Genomic DNA, 20,183 nt, shown 5'->3' with positions numbered 1-20,183 from the left:
TTTTTTTTTTTTTGAAAATGCCCAAAGGCTGATCCATTCAACAATTACTCAGTGGGAATCAAGAAAGTGTGTGCCACAGGCCAAGTGTGCACTGAATAACAAGACAGCATGTTTAGCAAGTCTATGGGCAATCCGATTACAAATCTGGGGAGCAAAAGTAACTGAAAAGTCTTGAAGGTGAGAGAGAAATCTCTTGCAATCTATAAGTAGAGTGTAGATACTCCATGGAGGTGTAAGGGTATCCTCCAACAAGAGATTAATCAAGAGTTGTGCATCACCTTCAATTACAGAAGAAGAAATACCTAGAGAAGAGGCAAAACGAAAGCTTTCCAAAAAAGCCAAGGCTTCACTGAAGAGTGCAGGCTGAGGTGCTATCGGAATAGTGCATGCAAAAAGAAATGATCCATTATTATCCCGAATAATAATAAAAATGCCAGATTTATCAGTAGCAATGGCACCATCGAAATTGATTTTCACACTATCTCTTGGTGGTGGAATCCAATGGATCACTGTAATTGGGGCCAAATAAACATTCTCATTAGGTACCACTAAAGAGTGATGAATAACATCAAAATGCAACTGCCAATCCACGCGAGCCTCTTCTATAATGAATTAAGGGTATTGGTGTTGATGATTGAATATGAGGGCATTCAGAGCAAGCCAAATGTGCCAAAGAGTATTAAAGTACTAGCCACAAATCAAATCATAAGATTGACCGTTACTCAAATCAAGAGAAATTCATTCTGATAAACTTCTCTTCGGGTATGAATCAAGCCTAAAGCTCATAGAGGAGCCAAACCAAACCAATCTAGAAATTTGACAATGCAGAAATAAATGATCCATTATCTCTGTAGCCGACTCACAAAAATGACATGTATCATTACAGAAATGAAGAATTTTATGGAATTTATTTCTAGTGGGTAAAGCATTATGGAGTTTTATGACCTGACCTAAACTGAACCAGATTTGTTTTGCATAGATACATATTTAACTATCGTTCTCCTAAATCACTTTTAACTTCGTTACTATATCTAGTTAACCTCAATCGAATATTTTAATTATCAATGATTGCAAAGGGTAGCTATCCAAATATTTTAATCTTTAAATTTAATTATTGGATTAAGATATTTGAAGAAATATAGTAAAAGAATTCAAAATCTAAACCAGCTTTCTTTTTACCATTTTATCTTTATTTTCACACAGGCATGACTTTTCTTTGTTTTTTTAAGCAAAAAGATGTGAATAAATTGGTTTGCAACCCAATCCAATCGTTGGGTTGATTTAGGATTGGCGTTAGAGGTTTAACAACTTGGGTTGGATTAGGGGTTATCTTAGTCCAACCTAACCCAAGTTGGATTAAATTTATCTCAGTCCAACCTAACCCAAGTTGTATCCCTACTACTATATAGGGTTACAAATGGGTTAAATTTAATCCAATTCATTTCCTTCGAACTCAAATTTAATCAAACTCTTTGATTAAGTGCATTTAGCCATAATTATATTGAATCGTATTTGAAATATATGATTTGTTTATTAATCAGATCCAATTTGGATATTGCTTGATCCAATCCAATTATATATATATATATATAAAAGACCATTTTCTATATAAAAAATCTTTTAGAGTTATTAAGTGAGATTTTGGATTTAGACAAACCTATTTTCATTTATGGTATAAATATATTGTTTTATTTCTAATTTTATATATATTTATATGTATCTTCATTTGTGAACAAATCAAATTTGGATCTATATTTTATATATCCCTTTGATATTGAGTCGAATTTAGATCTCTCAAAGAATTCTTATTGGACCATGCATATTGACATCAAGGGGGCATTTTCTTTTCGGATTCTAGGAGGGAAAGTTCGTTAATGGGATTTTGGTTCCCATTGACCAAGAATCTCATGTTATTTTTTCAGATTTATGTGGGACCAGAGAAAGTTTATTTTCCTGGGTACTACTTACCCGGGTAAGTGATACCCATTTCCTAGGTGGGTAAATAACTTTCCCATCCTAGGTGGATAAATAACTTTCCTACACAGGGGAAAGTTTCCAACACTTGAATGGGACAAAAATACTCTTTTTAATAATGGATTTTTATGGCTAAAATGGTCATTGCCTTATTTACATGATAAATAAAAGAACATGTGTAAATGCACTTACTCGAATAGGAAAAACTTACCCAGGTAATTGCATTTACTCGGATAAATAACTTATTGAAAAGCGAACAAGGCCCAAGAGAGAGAGAGAGAGAGAGAGAGAGAAAGGTATGAGTAGTGTGTGGTGAAAATAGATGAATAGAGTGGTCTTGACGCAAAGGCTCGGTTTGGAAAAAGTACAATACAAATATGGACTATATAAATACATACAAAATAATACAAAGCATAAGGTTTTACACTCTACATATTTGTATTTGTATTTTTTCTAAACTGAACCGGGGTTAAATTAAGTTGGGATAATAAAAAAGGGGTAGTTACAAATACCTCTTGTACCATGGGGTCAGTGACAATTACCCCTGAAATTTCACCAAATACGGTTGGCAGTTAATTCAAATGACTGAATACATTAAATTACCAAAATACTCAAATGAACTTTTCTAATTTTGCTTTTTTTGTCTTTTTCTCTTAAACCCTTGTTGACTCAAAAATACATTCCCTTTATTTTCTCTAAATGAAACAAGTTAAATAACAAGAACGTTTCATTGACATAGAAAAATAAATTTCTTTAATTTTTTGTTTCATTTCACTAACATCATAATATGAACTCTCTTCATCTTAAAATAATATAAAAGTTATCTACTCCTTTTTCCAATAAATTAAGAAAAAAACAAATGAAACCTTAAATTTATAATTATAAAAAAAGACCTCTACCGTTTCATAGAAATATTATATCCAAATAGAAATCTACAAAGGATGTATTAGGGCAATCAAGAGGACTTCAATATTATATTTAGAAAACTAATCCAATCATAAATTGTTCAAATAAATAAGATAATGGTAGCTTGGGAATTTAAAAAATCTTAAACAATTCAGTGAAAATCTTTTCTTTTTTTTTTTGAAGTTAAGAACTCTAGTGGAGGGGTATTTATCACAAAGTGAAAGTTTGGAGGGACTTTTTTCACAAATGAAAGTTTAAGGGGGTGATTGTCACTAAGTTTATATCAGAGGGGGTTTTTAGAATTTACCTTAAATAAAGTAAGAAGAAATCTCTTAAATTACCACTATGTTTTAGGAAATAGACTTGTACACCTATTGCATATAAAATCTCTTAAATTATTCCTATTTAACAGAATTAAAGATTGAAATGTTAAATTTATCATTCATTATTCTTCAAAATTTTAATTCTAAACAGCAGCCACCAGTCATACCATTAACCCATACTGATCATTGCTTGAAGACTAGTTCCGGTTACGTTCTGGTGTCATCCGTAACCACTCTCCATGGTGGAGAGAGGAGAGGTGTAGGAGATGTTGGAACTAAACAGGAACCAGTCTAAGTTTTACTACTAATCAGTTCTGAAAATGGCGGGGAACTCACCACAAAGTTTGATATTGGAGAGACAAATCTAAGTGATGAATTCTTTAAACCTCACTCGTAAACAACCCAGCTGACTACAACTGAACTTGGGACTCTCCAGTCCCCACACATTCTTGATCGTAACCCCTTTAGACAATAGGGAGAGTGTTGGGATTGAAATTGTCATCTGTGTGATCCTTCGAAAAAGACCGGTCAGAGAGTACTGCAACTCTTTTTCCATTAGGTGCTGTTTTAGTTTCCATGGGGTAGCTAGATATTGAAACTGGTACAGAGAAATTAGTGCCATTTAACCAAGCGATCTGTTCAATCTGGACTGAATGGAAGAAAAGAAATTCTGAATGTATCCAGTTAAAATTAACGCTTTAGTAGTAAAAACATGATGCTTACTGGGATTAAAACAAACCTTTCTATCTTCTTTCCTACGGATTTGAATTCATTTCTGAACAATTTGAGTTGAGGACAGTGAGATGGTCGATTGTCGGGACGATAAGGCACCAGGAATCCCTAGGCTATGTTTGTTTTGATTTGTCAATACCCATCCGCCATAGAGGAGCTTTGAAGAAGAATGGGTCTTGAGTTACATTAATTAAAAATTTCATTACCCATCAAAGTTCCAGAGAAAAAAAAAAGAGTTGACACTGTGAATGTTTAATCATATGTGGACGGAATATGATGGCGTTATAACGATAGGGGCAGATTTAGTTAGTTGTTAGAAAATTTAGGGTAATTTAAAGCAATCTTGTAAAGTAAGGGTGTATAAATTCATTTTCTAAAACTTAGGTGATAGGGTAGTTTACTGAATCCTGGTGTGGTGAATTAACCACTGACTTCCAACTCCGAGTCTTTGACTGAGAATCTGCAAGACCATACCAGAGCTATAACAGTTCTGTTCCGTTTACCCATTGTCCTTAGGATCCACCCGAGTTCCGATTCATTTCAGCCAGAGAAGCAATTGCCATGGCGAGCCGATCTCTGATGTTTTTTGTTCTGATAGCTCTTTTCCTGGTTTCGTCTTCTCTTGCGACCTCAGACGCTCCTTTCATCGTTGCCAGCAAGAAGGCCAGCCTCACCAGGCTCAAATCGGGTGCTGAACGAGTCTCTGTCTCCATCGACATCTACAACCGAGGATCTGCGTATGTTTTTTCAGAATCTCCTTTTTTCTTCTTTTCCTAAATTCGGTCTTTCTCTAGTAATATCCGTCATTTTCTGTAGATCTGGTCGGCTTGTATGTTTTTTTTTTCTATGGTGAATTCTCTGTTGTTCTTGTCCATTTTGTTTATTTGTAAACGTGAACTATCTCACTAAAGAAAAGAGCTTTAAAATTTTTACAGTTTTTCCACTTTAGTATTCTTCTGAATTCAAGTTCTGCAATTGGTTTACAGTGCATCTCGTGATCTAGGGTTTATGAATCTAATTGCTGGCGTCATTCATCTTTTATCCTCCGTTTTAGGATAATAGTTTGTTTTTTTCGAGGGGCTTTTGGGAAAAGAGCATTTCTTAAGTAAATACGATAAAATGCTTCTGTTATTTTTATTCCTTTTTTTGTATTAGTTACTTTTGGTTCCATGGTTGTTAATCTTTTACCACTTGAGTCGTTGTCATTTTTCTTTGTTTGTTCCTGGTAATTTCACTTGTTTCGAACTTTCGGTGAACATCTTCTTGCAATCGATCTCGGTTCTGTTCTCTTCCTAACCTTTCCTTTTTCCTTTTCTCGTATGGTGGTCTTAGTTGATTGGGTCTGCGTCAAGTGTTCCGTATTTCATAAGGAATAGGGATTTACTGGGGTCTTATCGCCTTGATAGCGTTGTGCCCCTTCAATTGCCTATTTAAAAGCAAATGGGAAGCTAGGGTTCTGAACACTCTTTGGCTCTGGGAAATGGAATGCTGTTATAGATCTCCCAAGACATGCATTATGAAGTCTATACCATCTGTAAAATCATTGAGAGATGACTGCCTGAAAGAAAAACATATAGAAGAGGTGGAATTCTCAATCCTGCTGACTACCTGTTTCTTGAAATTATTTGAGCTGGATTTGTTGATTTTGTATTATTATACATTATTTATATTTGCCATGGTGGCCTAGTAAATCCTTAAAGGGCTTGGTTTCAAAAAGTGAGGCTTATCAACTTTTGTTGACAATTCCATATATGGAATATTGGTTATTGGAATAATTCATTTATTTAATTATGACACTCTGAGTTAAGCCCTTGTATACTCTGCTGAAATATGAGCATTTTGTTAGGTTGGAATTTCATTTTGCAGCCTTCTTTGTACTCTCTTCTTTGCCTTCTTCAACTTGCAGCCTGCATCAATCTATTGTTTACCTAGTAAACTACATCCATTGTTTAGTAGCTGTGTGTGCATAGTACATTATATTAAAGCTAATAAAAAACTGTACACAAGAAGTTGTACAAGGTTATTAGGAAATTATTTGTACAGCTTTTGGGGAAAAGATGGCTTACCTATTTACTTATCTCTCTATAGCCTTTTCGGAGGGGATTGTAATACTAATACAACCAAGGGACCCCTAGAAGTGTTTTTTACTGAAATGCTTTTGCACGCATCCCAAGACCTTTTTTGTGATCCAAATGAGAGAGAAGTTGCATTCATAGCTGTAGTAGAGAGGTCAAAGAATCCTGACATTTGGCTATAGCTGTAAGGGGAATGGATCTCTTCTGGAAGTGTTAATGGGATTTCAGGGTGGAGGAGGATTTGGGGAGGGGTAGTTCAAAGCAAATAGAGGTGCAGAACATGGTTTAGGATTGGAAATATCCAACTATCTGGTCCTCAAGCTAGCCTACATTATTCAGAGCACTGGCCTGTCTTAAAAGTTTTAACTGTTTATAACTTATAACATTTACAATACTATTGATCAGCATTTATGCTGAATCAGCTATTTTCTGATATGTAGCATGTTCTTGGTGCCAAAAGAATTATTTAGAGGACCACATTCCTTTGCATTGAAATCTAGGTGGAGTCTAAATTATGGAGTGCTTATTTTTTAAAGTAAAGGAAATTTTTCATTAAAATAAAAGAAGAGTACAAGAATTCTAGATAAGAAATCACCAAAAAGAAAACAAACAGATGTGGCTTTACCCTAATAAGGTAGACACTCCCCTTCATTTACAATAACCAGACAATGATGCTCTGCCTCCAACAATACACCCTCCCCATCCTTCCATCTTCACTCATAATCTTTTCATGTTATGCACACTTCACACCATCTCCACAGTTCCTCACCCAAACTCCTCCCAATGCTACCTGTTGATCTCAACTTCTCTTTCTACAATCCTACTTAAATTTGCCTTGTCAATTTTAAATACTTTACCAATTGCTACTACCTACTACATCCTCTGTCTTCATTTTCCTCTACTTTCTTGTCATCTTCTGAATTTGCTCCATTCTCATTCACCCAAACATCCATCTTTTCATTGAGTGGCCATGTTCGCTACTATTTTTTTTTTCCTTCAAAACATTTCCTGCAAATCATTTCTGCTTCTCTGGCATCTTATCTTTTAAGTAATGATAATATTGCTAGTGATCTTGTCTTGATCATATTTAAGTCTTTCCCCCTTTACTAGTTCATTCTTTTTGTTTCCCTCTACAGTTAAACTATAGCCACCATATCTACCTTGCAGTATAGTATCATTGGTAGTACTATTCCTCTGAGAAATATTCTTACCCTTCATCCTCTTGTAAGCCCCATTGGTTTTTTTTTTTTGCATGGCTCAACACCACTTAAACAACATTTTATCCTGTAGAAAGCCACCATATCTACCTTGAAGTATAGTATCATTGGTAGTACTTTTCCTCTGAGAAATATTCTTACCCTTCATCCTCTTGTAAGCCCCATTGAATTTTTTGCATGGCTCAACACCACCGAAACAACATTTTATCCTGTAGAAAATTTTTGTAATATGAATCAGACTCTGTTGTTTTTGTCTCTTAATTTGTTTCCCAAATCAACATTCTTATCCCTCCAGCTGTCCAGCAAAAATTTCAGCATAATCTCATAGTCCAATCCGAATTGTTTCTGAAACTACACCCTGATAATTATTCCTTCTCCACTCCAAGTCAACCCCCTAAATTACTGATTACAATTTACAACTCCATTACCAGACTCCCATTTAGAATGTCCATCAATGCCGAAATCTATGATATCAACCTCCTTAAGTAAACAGAAATTGTGATTATTTGAAGCCTAGCACCACACCAGGAGCCTTTGGTTGAGCAACCAACTTTCCATCTATCACTCTGATAACAAGCGATGCTTAAATCTTCCTGATTAGGCACTTTGCAGTTGTTCACCAGAAGGTTATCAACACCTTGCTTATCAGCTGCCACCTTATTTTCCCCCTTGGTTTTTCTCCCCTGGTCAAATCTGTATTACCTTTCATTTCTGCTTCTTCATGAACCAACCTTTCATTTATGGTACCAAACTCCCCAAAGATCATGCATTATTGCATACTCTCTTCAATTTGTCTTTGACTTCTACTCTTATCTACATTTTCTATCAAAAGATCTCCAACCACCTTGATGATTGAATCTTGTTCCTTCTCAAAACTTTAGACCTTTGTTTCATTCCCTCCTCCTAGAGAGGACACCTTTATACTTCTGACATGTACTCAACTCAACTAAGTTTTGTCCCAATTATATGGGGTCAGCTACATGGATCCTGTTGTCATTCCACTATGTTTAGTGCAGTGTTTTAAAAGGCATGGGAGGCATATGCCTGGAGGCACACCTCTAGGCGAGGTGCTCCCAAAACGCCCTGAGGTGTATGCCAGAGGCGCTGACACCTCTGAGGCGTACTTCTCAGGTGCAAGAGGCGTATGCCTCGTGCACTTTTTTTATTAGTCATGCTAGAGGCGTACACCTCATGCACATCGTATATAAAAAGACAGAAAAAGAAAAGAAAAAAGAAAAAAAAAGGAAAGGAAAGGAAAAGAAAGGGAAGGGAAATAAAAAGAAAGAGAAGGAAAAAAAATAGAAAAGGAAAGAAAAAAAAAAAGGAAAGGGAAGGGAAGAAAAGATAAGGGGAAAGAAAGTGGTTTGCCCCCTGCCCCTTTGGCTAGGGGGCTTCGCCCCCAAACCCACTGCCCCCTTTTCGATGCAGCCCAATTTGTTTTGTTTGTTTGTTTTTTTTTTTTTTTTGAGTTAGGGGGGGGTCATGCATCTTTATTCTTCTTAAAATAAAAGATTTTCATTAAAAATAAAGAAAAAATGAGATCCCCCTTCCTCTTCATCCTCCTCCCCTTCCTCCTCCTAACCCCCCTCTTCTGTTCGGAGGCTTACGCCTCTTGCATTCTGAACTATGCCTAACGCCTCTAGGTAGTGGAATGCCTCGCGTCACACCTCTGTGTTTTAAAACATTTCAGTGCCATATTTACTGTTAAGCTATGGGCCCTTAAATCATTTCTCTACTCCAACGTGTAAAAGATCACTTACTGGTGCTGTAGACAGTTTACAGCACGGACATGTTACTCAATTTGAAGTCTGCATATGAATTGTTGTTGTTGTTGATAAGTAACAGAAGTGATTGTATTAATAAATTTAAAATCTCCTGACGACCCAATTTATGAGTGACATGCCAGATACACAAGACGCAAGACAAAACCGAGGAAATTACAAATTTACTCCTAGCACAGGTAATCCCCATTCTAGACTCTCCTTTACAACCCCCAATCTTGCCCCCTGAAATGCTGAGAATAATGTTCGTATTGTGGTCTCTTATCACTTCTAAACCTGAATCCCCTGGGTTATCAAGACTACATCCATCAAAATTGAGTTTCAACTTTCCCACATTAGGTGCCTTCCATTCCCCACTTATTTGTTGGTTCCTTTTTGGTATCCTGCTACAATTTGCCGTCCTTTTAATATTTTATTTATAGCAGCTCCCTTGATGTGTTCAAATCCTTATATGCCAAGGCCCAATGTGCCATTCTTACCATTGTGAGATCTATCAGTGAGCCAACCCCAGGCTTTTTGTCTTCAAAGATTCTTGCATTCCTCTCCCCTCACAATTCTTATAAAATTTCTGCTTTTGTACAATGCCATTAGCCTTTTTTGCCTCCTGTGGCATGTAATTAAATTTGTAATGAACAAGTCCAAGACATTGGAATCTATAAAAAAAAACAAGTCCAAGACATTGGATGGTGATAGCCATACACTCTTGAAATGAAAAGAAGAAAAAAGTGGTTCCATGCCTGAGTAGCATACTGACTAGTCAAAAGAAAATGGATGGTATTTTCTTCACTCCTCAAGAAAAGAGTGCACACATGAGGGGCATATTCAACAACTTTTTGTTGATTTATACTTCTGGAGCCAGATAACTAATACCTGCAGGGTGGATTATACTTAGAAGGGGAAATCCATTAAGCTTTGCCCATATCCTGATAGGTTTCACAAAGATTTGTACTTGATAAAAATTGCTAAAAGAGGCTGCAATCCTTCCTTGAGGAATTAGTGGTACAGTTGAAGCCACTTCTGATTAAACATTATGTAAACCATCTAGTTGCAGTGATGAGGTTCCATAATGTAGATTTTGTACTGAAACTTGCTTCTGGTGTAAGCAATGGAAACCATTCTTTCAAGTTTGATTCAATGTTCAAGAGACTGGAAAAGGCTAGTCTTATACACCCTTGGTGGCTTGTTTGAAGTGTTGTTGCAAATCATTAGTGTGGAATAAACCAATATGGACTACTGTATCGGGTGGTGTACCTGTGGCCATATACCTATAGTGCAGGCTCTGCCTTACAACAAAGTACTGTGACTCTTAACTTTGCATTGTCATAGGAGAAGGAATCCAGTCATAGAGAGGTAAGCAAACTATGGATGAGGAATCGGCTATGAGGTTCCACCCGCTTACATATCATTTACTGTAAAATCTGCAAATAAAGTAGAAGTTTTTAGCCGGTCTGCCACCCTGATCAGAATGTTTTCTTGTAGATTTCCTTTGCTTTACTTTCCCCTTTGAAAATTCCTCAGTTCTTTTTTCCCAAATCATCCAAAGAGTGGCTACCCTTACACTTCACATCATCTTACCTCTTTTTCTTCTTGGGTTGAAGTAGTTCCATTCAAAAATATTTTGTACATCCTTTGAGGAGACCACCTACAACCAAAGAGATTAAACGCCCTTGCTACCACTGTTCATAATGGAATGTCAAGTCAAGGATTGATTTCTTGCTTACTATATTCCATATAAGATTATTTATGCTTAAATATTTACCTATCTTGACTTGCACATGTGCATGCACGTGCTCTCACACACACAGAGACACTTTGTTTCCACCAAGTTGTGGCTAATCCGCCACAAAACTTCATATTTTGAGCATTATACTGAATCTTAAATATACTTGGGGGATGCTTGTTGACTGCTGAATTGGTTGAATCGAATGACTTATCTGTTCATATTTTAATAAATAAATAGGATACAGGGTCCTCATTTGTTGAATGGCATGTCCACTGGAATTTTTTTCTTTGATCAGTAAACAATCAAAATTTATTAGAGTACTAAAAGAATGATGTACAGCTGTGTTGTGTCTTGTACCCCTTTTTGTAGGCTAGTTTCCTACTTAAGTTTTGTTATTTAAACTTACAACTGGTGCCCGAATGGAACCACCCGCAAAGTAGTTGATCCATATGGCTAAAATCATTTGTAGCCATGGCTTAGCATCATTGCTATTGATTTGAAAATGTCACCATGGCTTAGCATCATGGATTGGCATCAAATTTTCTCAAATCTTATATTTGTTGTTATTATTATTATTATTAATTTTTTGCTTAGGAACTTACATTAGCTAATATATTATTGTTCCATTGTAACCCTTTTCAGGACCGCATATGATGTAAGTTTAGTCGATGATAGTTGGTCTCAAGATGTCTTTGATCTGGTCAGTGGTAGCACTTCAAAGTCATGGGAAAGGCTTGATGCGTGAGTTTGTCATTCTTTTAGTGACCCGCCTGTCCTAATTGAGTTCTTTCCTTTTTCCATCCTCTCTCTCTCTCTCTGAGAATTAATATATGTAATTTTGCAGTGGTTCTCTTGTTTCTCACTCATTTGTTCTGGAGTCCAAAGTGAAGGGCCTGTTCCATGGTGCACCAGCTGTCATCAAGTTCCGCATCCCCACAAAGGCTGCTCTACAGGTTTGGCATTTGCAGAATGCCTTTATGACGTTGTTCCATGTTACAAATTCCTAATAAATTCTTGGCTATGATAACTTGTCTTTCTAGGAGGCTTTCTCAACTCCAGTACTCCCTTTAGATATCCTTGCTGACAGACCTCCAGAAAAGAAGTTCGAATGGGTAAATTCATAAAGTGATTTCTATCAAATCATTTCTTAATTGCTTTTTTATTTGTTGCATTGACTGACAATTTGCTATTGTTTTTTCATGGTATCGTGTTGGGGTCGGCGCACTCTCAGGCAAAGGTGAGAGTCATGCCTGTTGATTTTTAATGATTTCATTTATTCTTTTTTTGAAAATCTTCTTATTCATCGTTTTTAAAGTGCAGAGGCTATTGGCAAAGTACGGGTCATTGGTTTCGGTGATATCCATTGTAGTCCTGTTCGTGTATCTGATTGTTACTCCATCGAAATCAAGTGCTGCAAAGGGAAGCAAGAAAAAGCGTTGAGTATTATAAATGGGTTGCAGGGCAGGGCCAAACTTCTGCGTGGTTCTTTTAGGAGGCTGGATATCAAGGTTGAAGACATTGACAATCCACAATCCCGACTTCCCAACTATCTTTATTCTTTGGTTTTCTTTTCAGAAACTCAGGAGTCAGGACGTATTGAAAATTTTCTAAATCTAAGACGTATTTAGATTTCTAAACTTAAGCTGTTAGCGTGCTAGTGTCTTAGTGATTGACTTGAGAGGTTTGCGTCTCCAACCCAACGGCTATATCTTATACATTGAGAATCGGCATGAGCCATCATGGGTGATCATTCATGAGTTTGATATCAGTGTAATTTGTACTTGTATCGATCTTTTAAGTTTTAACCGGTAGTAGTGAAGAGATGGAATGGATGGAACTTTGGTAATGATCATGTATACGGTATACCCTTGGATGTGTACCATTTCCTGAATATAACACGGGAGGGCTGAATCTTTCTCCTCCCCCTTCATTGGATGGAGATTTTCTGGTACTGTCGTACTCGTATGTTAGGGCTCATTAGGAAGGGCCCAGCTGAGATGAAGATTCGGCTAGGCTAGTTCACGGTTCACCTGCTTTGGCTGCAATCCGGAATTTTCTTGTAAAGCTATCTGTCTGGGCCCACCTTGGAAAGTCAAAAGCCACCACGGTTCCTGATTTTATTGGTCAGCTGGCATATGGTTTGCTCGTTGGGTGAGTAAGAAGCCACCAAAACCGTAATTTAACTGGGACCTGTAAAGACAACTGGTTCATGATTTTCATGGTCCGACCGTTCGGTCCTGAGCTGAGTCTTGCAACATGGTTTCAATTTTCAAATGTTGCATGTTGATCATAATACTTGATACGCAACTTTTGGTATTTAATGTGCTGATATTTTAAAGTTTAAACCTTACTAACAGCTCTCTAATATTTTAACCAAACACAGCTTAAAGGATGTTCGCATAGGACCCACCTCAGAAATTTAGATGCTGCTGCACTTCAACCCTTCCAAATGGGCATTTCATCATTGGCTATATGCTTTGGAGATTATGGCCACACTGGAACTAATAAGTAGCTTAGAATTCAATTGTTTATAATTCATTTGTTGTATACAGTTAAGTTGGCCTCCACGCTTCCTTAGTTGTACCTTCATTCATCATGTGTTTGGAACAGTTTAGAGTCCAAGTACATATATGCATTGACCTTATTTGGTTGGATAGATTTAATTACAAATGTTTCTATCACCTTTTACATAAAATTGAGCTATGTGCGAAGGAGTGCGGAGGAAACATTAAAAAGATTATATGCATGATGTTTCTTATAATAGAAGACATTTCTACTTTAATTGTTTTATGTGGTACCACGCATGATGCTTATAAGTTCATAACTGCAACAAACAATTGGGTATTGTGTTATATGCTTATAAGTTCCCATTCTTTTGATGTTATTTTTCTTTACAAAACAGAATACTGGAAGTCTGGAAGCGGTTAAAGAAAGGAATCAAAACCCATTACTGAGACAATTGTATCCTACCCACTAGTTGATCACTTGAACTGGATTAATCAACTAAGTACATGGACGTGAGCAATGATGTTCTACAAGATGAATGTTTTTGTTTTTATTTATTTTTTACACTGTCATATCTGTCCCGAAGAAAAAAAAAAGAAAAAAAGAAAAGCATGTTTTTATGCGTGTGATAAACAAAAACAAAATGGAACTTCAAAAACAAGTTTTTGAAATCATGGCTTTTAAAATGAAAACAAATTTTGTAATATAGAAACTATATAGTTTATGGAACATAATATTAAATAAGCAGATGAAAATATGCTTTTCAAATTAGAAATTCAATAATGTGTTTTTTTTTTATTATTTCAGTTTTGAAAACAAAAAACACATATTTGATCAAAAACATGTTTTCTATGTTTTTAATTTTGTTTTAGGCTGCGTTTGGAAATGATGCAAATGGAGTGTAAATCCCGGTTCAGGGTAAATTTGAACTCTGGTTCACTTTTGCCTGTGTTTGGCAACATTACATTTATGCATTGACAAATGACAGACCAATGCATATTTGCATTGATAATAAGATGTAAAAATACATCAATATAAAAGAAGTGGGCTTTTGATAAATAAAGCATATGCTTTATTAGAATTCATGTTTGCATCCATTACAGCTAAAAGTTTGTATGGTAAGAAGATAAATTTATCAGTGCAAAACCAACCCAATTTTACAATTTATATGAACCGCTTTACACTCTACATATTTGGCATTCACATTATTTGTATCATTTCCAAATACAACCTTATGAACTAATTTATTTTCAAACTAATTGATCTTGTTTTGCTTTTGGAACTTACAATAAGAAAGCAATTCACATTGGTTAAGAGACCAGAAGTTGGGGCGAGGGAACCTGAAACCTAGCCTCCCCTACGCACTCTATATCTGATCTAAATTATTCAAACCAAGACCTATAAGAGGATCCGCGGTCCAAATGCATTTTCTTCCTGGTATTTGTATTTACATTTCTAATCAAGAACCTGGAGTTTGATTCCAGTAAAATCACCGAATCGAACTTTTATCCACAAAAAAAGGGGAGAAAGGGGGGAGGGGGATATAATTTCATTTACTTGTCTAAAATGTGTACCTTAGAGGGGTATAGTTTCAGGAAGAAGCGTCGCCAAAGAGAAGTGTAGGGTGCCTAAAATCAGATGCGAAATGAATAATGAATTAATGCCACAAAGAGCACCACAATCATTGAAAATGAGGTCTAGAAAGAATGATCGGTACGTCAAAAAATCAAATAACACAAGCCTCTAAATTATGATTGAGCATTTCCAAAAATTTGGCTGTCTAAATTTGGCACCCCGGGCTGTCAACAGGGTTCTCCCTGCATGAATGCTACATTAGTTCACAAACTCAAACTCGGTGCAGGATGGAACTAATGACTGTTACATTGGACAGCCTGTGCTGCTGACTCGTTAGTGCATATTAACCCCATGCAACACTAACAGTGCCGAAGGCATGACTGCACTGACATGTCACATGGAGAGAGTTGTCGTTTATCGAGTGTGGCCAGCCAAAGATTTCTTATATACGATAATGTACCCAATGAACATGAATAAAGCAGCTGCATGGAAAAATGGAATGTCAGTTAACTATTTGATTTTATGGCAGAGCAGGCAACTCATTTTACAAAAAGGTAATTAACCATCCTAGTTCCTTGGTCCTTGGATAAGTAAAAACACGGCTGATGTATCAGTCTGAGAAAACTCTGGTATACATTAACTGAATTAAATATGCAACAACTTTGTTCATCAGTGTAAACGACTCTAACCACGAGATTTTACAGAGAGGTTAAAATTTTCCCAGCTTGAAGAAGTATTCATACAGCTAATTCAATCCACACTCCCTACTACGAGAGAGTCATTTTGGTTCTAATGAAAAGATAGTCCACAGAACTCCATACATCACCACCGTACAACCAATGGATGAATCTTCAAGCAGGCACCCCAAAACTTGGTTGGGTCCATTGTGAAGGATCCACAACAGCACATGGATCTGATTTTTCAAAATCAGCAACCTATAACATCCAATGGAGAAGATACTTTCACTTTAGAAGCTTTAACTAAAGAGAAAAAAGATGCCAGTAATTGCTGCAGAAAACATGGAATTAAATGAAGAAAAAGATAAACTGGAAATATGTCTAAACCTTTTCTTTGCAGCTTGGACAATAGTGATACTTGTGCCAAAGGCAGTCCATTGAAGGGCAAAGGAAGCATACACCAAGCATCATTGGCATCATGCAACCTATAACAGCTGCCAGACTTGGTTTTGATCTACATGACAAAAAAAATCTCACATTTTCAGAAACCAAAAAAACATGAAAATTATAATTGTTGAAACAGTGACTGCCACCTCCCAACATCCCAAAAGGTATGCAAGTTCCAGTTTAAATGCATGAAAAACAAAAGCTTATTAACCATTAAGAGACATAGTACTACTCTTGCTTTCTGATTAAACTAGTTAACCTCTGAAAGTTGAAGAAGAATGTCTAGCCAAGGTGGACTCAGAAACAGAAGTACAAAATTTCTTCTGTGAGAAGCATAATGGGGCACAACAAGAAAACAGTCCTTTAGGCAGTCAGTGTAACAATGCATTGTAGAGAAAATGGAAACCAATCATGGGGATTGCAGTATAAGGTCTGCAGGTAAATTACAAACCCAGTCATTTGACAGAAAGTGGGGAAAGTTCCTCAGCTCTTCTAAGTATGTTACTTTTAGGTGATTCCAAGAGTATCACATAGAATTACCTCTTTTTTCTTATTGTAAGATAGTGGTGGATTAAAATGAAAACTCTTGGACGCACTAGTAAATTTTAGAAGCCTACAGAAATAATTACAATGTGCATGAAAATTTTTCATATAACTAACTTATTATATTAATTCTTACAGGCTACAAATAAAAATCATTAATTGCAAATGCGATGACTTCAGCTCCATATACAAACAATGACAACACTTCTTTTGTTGAAAAGATATTTTTCCTAAGACTACGTGCATAAAAAACATACATATCTTATATCTTATAAATTATCTATTTAATAAATAACACAATAACTTCTATTATCTTGAATGAAAGGACAGTTTCACCCCCATAATTTGCCCTCTAATTTTGTAATTTATGGCCTTGCCCTTTATCTCTTTTTCCCGTCTAACATGTTAGTATTTTCCTCTTTCTCCACCCCATTTAAAATAGATATTTGATTCTTTAGGAAAACACTGCCATGAGTATAGGATAAAATTACATCAATGATGGGCTTTCCACAGGGGTACTGACTTGGACATCCCACATTCTCAGTGAATGGACAAAATGTACCCTTTTTTCTTTAATAACAAGAATAGACGATACACGCATGACTTGCTCAATGGGGCATTCCTATCAATACAGTGAGGGACTGTATACAGATAAATCCCACTCAAAAGCAAGCAACATGATACAAATTACAGAAAAGGTGCCCCACCTACATTACAAATATATTTTCTCCATCTAAGACAGAATAGACAGCAATATCAATAGAAGTCTTCTTCACGGATATCCAGGAACCAATTCTTAACAGTAGACAAAAGGTGCCCTATTTACAACAAACGTTAGTACATACAAGTATTTTTGTGTTTCCAAAGTACTTTTTGGCCATTAATAATTTGTGCTCTTCATTTATCCACTTTCCTTCTTTTAATACTGTTATCGATTGACAATTACTAGTTTTTTGTCCTCATCTGTAATCCCTTTACCTGTTATATTTTTGCCCCTTGGATTCTAATAATTAGATGATGCAGAGTACAATCTGAAAACCAAGTTTGTTCATACTTCTCTTAAAAATCATATATTTTGCCTCCAAGAAAAGGGAAAGAATCATATGGATTGTTAAAAGTTATTCCAGATGCTGAAAGCACAGTACCTATGCAACCCACTTCTCTTTTCAAACTCAACCAGGCCTTATCACAATTATTAGGGCTGGATATAGAAGTACTGTTCCATCATTCTGTTCTATCTAGGGCTGCATCATTTGAGTATCCTGCCATAATCTTGGGAGGTGAAATATGAAGGTTGTCTCTAAATATGTTCAAATGGTTCCATGAATGCTAAAAACCTAATTCAAGTTACTCAACCTTCCTGTATCTGGAATAAGTGCTTATGCAAACACTGCAGAACCTAGCTTCTCCTCATTCCATAGACAAACAACCATGACATGCCATAGAAAAGCCTAAGCACAAACTGTATCATTTGTTATTAGTTTAGGACATCACATGCAAACAATAACAGCTATCACAAATGAGTGTTCTTCGAAGATCCAAATGCAGCACATTTGCTTCTAGTTACATAGCCATTGCCCAATTTGCCTTGCATGAATAGCATTAACAGAGACAAGACCTCTTCTTATTGGAGAAATGAATGTACCTCCTCTTATTGATAAGATGACCATGGCTGAACACTGAGATACATTTGAGCATGAACAACCAACCAATGATCCAGTTTTTTATTTTTTCATTTTGGTAAACAGAAACAAATTGAGAGCTCTGCATGCACTTAAACTAATACTGCATCTTTTACACAGTTTCTTTAATTGGTTGAATCCGAAATGTCAACTTTTGAATTTCAAGAAAATTCTAATACTGAGACAATTATCTAAGGACACATTTATTGGAGAGCCTCTATAATAGTTTGGTCTTGTCTTATCTTTGTGTTTGTTCCATTGTAGTTAAAGGGCCACCCAAACTTTTTTTTGATCAGCAAAGGGCCACCTAAGCATTAACCATGTAAATGACTAGGCAATATTGGAGGACCATCAGCTAGGCGGGTGCTACAGATATAAACTTTTTTTTTTTATCAGCAATTGTTTCGTTAATTAAAATATGTGGTTTTAGTGAGGTAATTTCTGCCCCCTTTTATATTTTGTATGAGCTTTTGGATCCTAAGTGTAATTAGCCCTTGAAATTAGGGATCTTTCTTTTACTTTGAACCAAGGAAGTTATTTGAAAATTATTTCATTTTATTCCTAAAACACATGACTCCACGCTCACTATCATTGCCGTTTAATTTATTATTTGTACGGAATTTCTTTTGACCATTTAATTTGTTATATTTTTATCCAGTTTACAGAAAAAAAAAAAAAAAGAAAGACTTAACTTGCAGTTTGACACTTGACAGATTAATGATTAACAGGATACTAGATAATACTTATGTATTTTGGTCTCCTAAACGATGCTTAGTTGTGCCTTAGGTATTCACTTGCCTTATCAAGCCAGAGCACATAGGTGAGAGCAGGTCCCCCTAACTAGACTGCTTCCTTCCTTTGGGTTGTAGTGTTTTTATCTCGGTTTGGTTTGTCCCTCTAGGTTTTTCAGCACATATATATATATATATATATATATACGATCATAACCAGCACACCTTCGATCGCAATCGAGAACGCTAAGCATAATCTTTATATAGAATTCCGACTATGAATCTACACAATTACTCCTAAAATAGATACAGATACTGATCGAGAGTCATTCCTTCAGTTTCAATTAACCAATTCAATCCGAAAGATTTTGTTTGGAGATCCAAGCTAATCCTAATGTTAAGACGATCAATCATATACGTATTAATAATATTTATATCGCGAGAGAGAGAGGTGGGGGTTGCCACAAGGAAAAGCGTAGAAAGAGAGAAGCGAGGGATTGAGAAAAAGACCTGACGGTGGTGAGGCCGGAACTGCCACAATAGACACAGGAGAATGGAGCGGGGGTATCCCTGAAGATGGTCTGTTGCAACGGAATCCCCTTGGGATCGTCGTATACGGCGTTAGGTGGGATCATTCCCGCCTGATACGGGTTCTCTCCCACATAATAGCACTGCTGCTGTTGCTGTGGGTGCGGTACCGGGATACCGACCGCCGGCTCGTTCTTCTTCGACATTTTCCCTCTTTCTTAATTTTATCTTGCTTTCTCTCCGTCTCCCACCTGTTCTACTAGATTAGAAGAAACACAAACGCCTTCTTTACATTTATAATATTAATACTATACTATTTTTTAATAGGGCTTTTGCTTTGATTTTTCGTCTATCGTCATTCATCATCGTCGTCGTCATCAAACGAAGAAGAAAGAACCAAAGCAAAAGCAAACGACGTGTTCAAAGTTCAAACTTCCGCTACCGAACTTTCGATTATAGGTGTAAAGTGGGCCGTGCCGGCCCGTGGGCGGCCCGCGCAAAGTGCGGGCTGTGCCGCAAGGGAAAAATTTTGGGGTCGGCTTAGTACGGCACACGGCCTACGCCCGTGTGGGCTCATGTTGTATCATGTGGGTCGAACTGTATATTGGGCCAAAGTTATTTATTTAAAAAATTGACAAAAAAATTTAAAATTTTAATTTTATATAAATTTTGTGTATAAAATTGCTTATATATATAATAATTAAATAAAATAGTATAATAAAATTAAAAAAAATATTTTATCAATATATTATATACTATATATT

General features: G+C 36.2%; 2 protein-coding genes across 2 annotated transcripts; one reads left to right on the top strand and one right to left on the bottom strand.

Moving 5' to 3' along the window:
* The first annotated feature begins 3,962 nt into the window (after positions 1–3,962).
* LOC148862365 (translocon-associated protein beta (TRAPB) family protein) lies at positions 3,963–12,577 on the top strand. The gene is made up of 5 exons (XM_088981215.1): positions 3,963–4,672; positions 11,374–11,472; positions 11,576–11,684; positions 11,772–11,843; positions 12,052–12,577. The coding sequence occupies exons 1-5, from the start codon at positions 4,497–4,499 to the stop codon at positions 12,169–12,171; spliced, it is 576 nt and encodes a 191-aa protein (XP_088837341.1). The 5' UTR covers positions 3,963–4,496; the 3' UTR covers positions 12,172–12,577.
* Positions 12,578–15,419: 2,842 nt separating this feature from the next.
* Positions 15,420–19,934, bottom strand: GILP (GSH-induced LITAF domain protein). Its single transcript, XM_088979296.1, has 3 exons — positions 19,402–19,934; positions 15,876–16,002; positions 15,420–15,746 (listed from the first exon to the last, which is right to left on the bottom strand). Exons 1-3 carry the CDS (start codon positions 19,623–19,625, stop codon positions 15,663–15,665), a joined length of 435 nt encoding a protein of 144 aa, XP_088835422.1. The 5' UTR covers positions 19,626–19,934; the 3' UTR covers positions 15,420–15,662.
* Positions 19,935–20,183: the final 249 nt, after the last annotated feature.

Source organism: Nelumbo lutea, chromosome 3 (assembly GCF_056320005.1).
Source record: "Nelumbo lutea isolate HS-2025 chromosome 3, American lotus-T2T, whole genome shotgun sequence".
NCBI lineage: Eukaryota > Viridiplantae > Streptophyta > Magnoliopsida > Proteales > Nelumbonaceae > Nelumbo > Nelumbo lutea.
The sequence above is the reverse complement of the archived record's forward strand: the minus strand, read 5'-3'. Positions and strand labels throughout refer to the sequence as shown.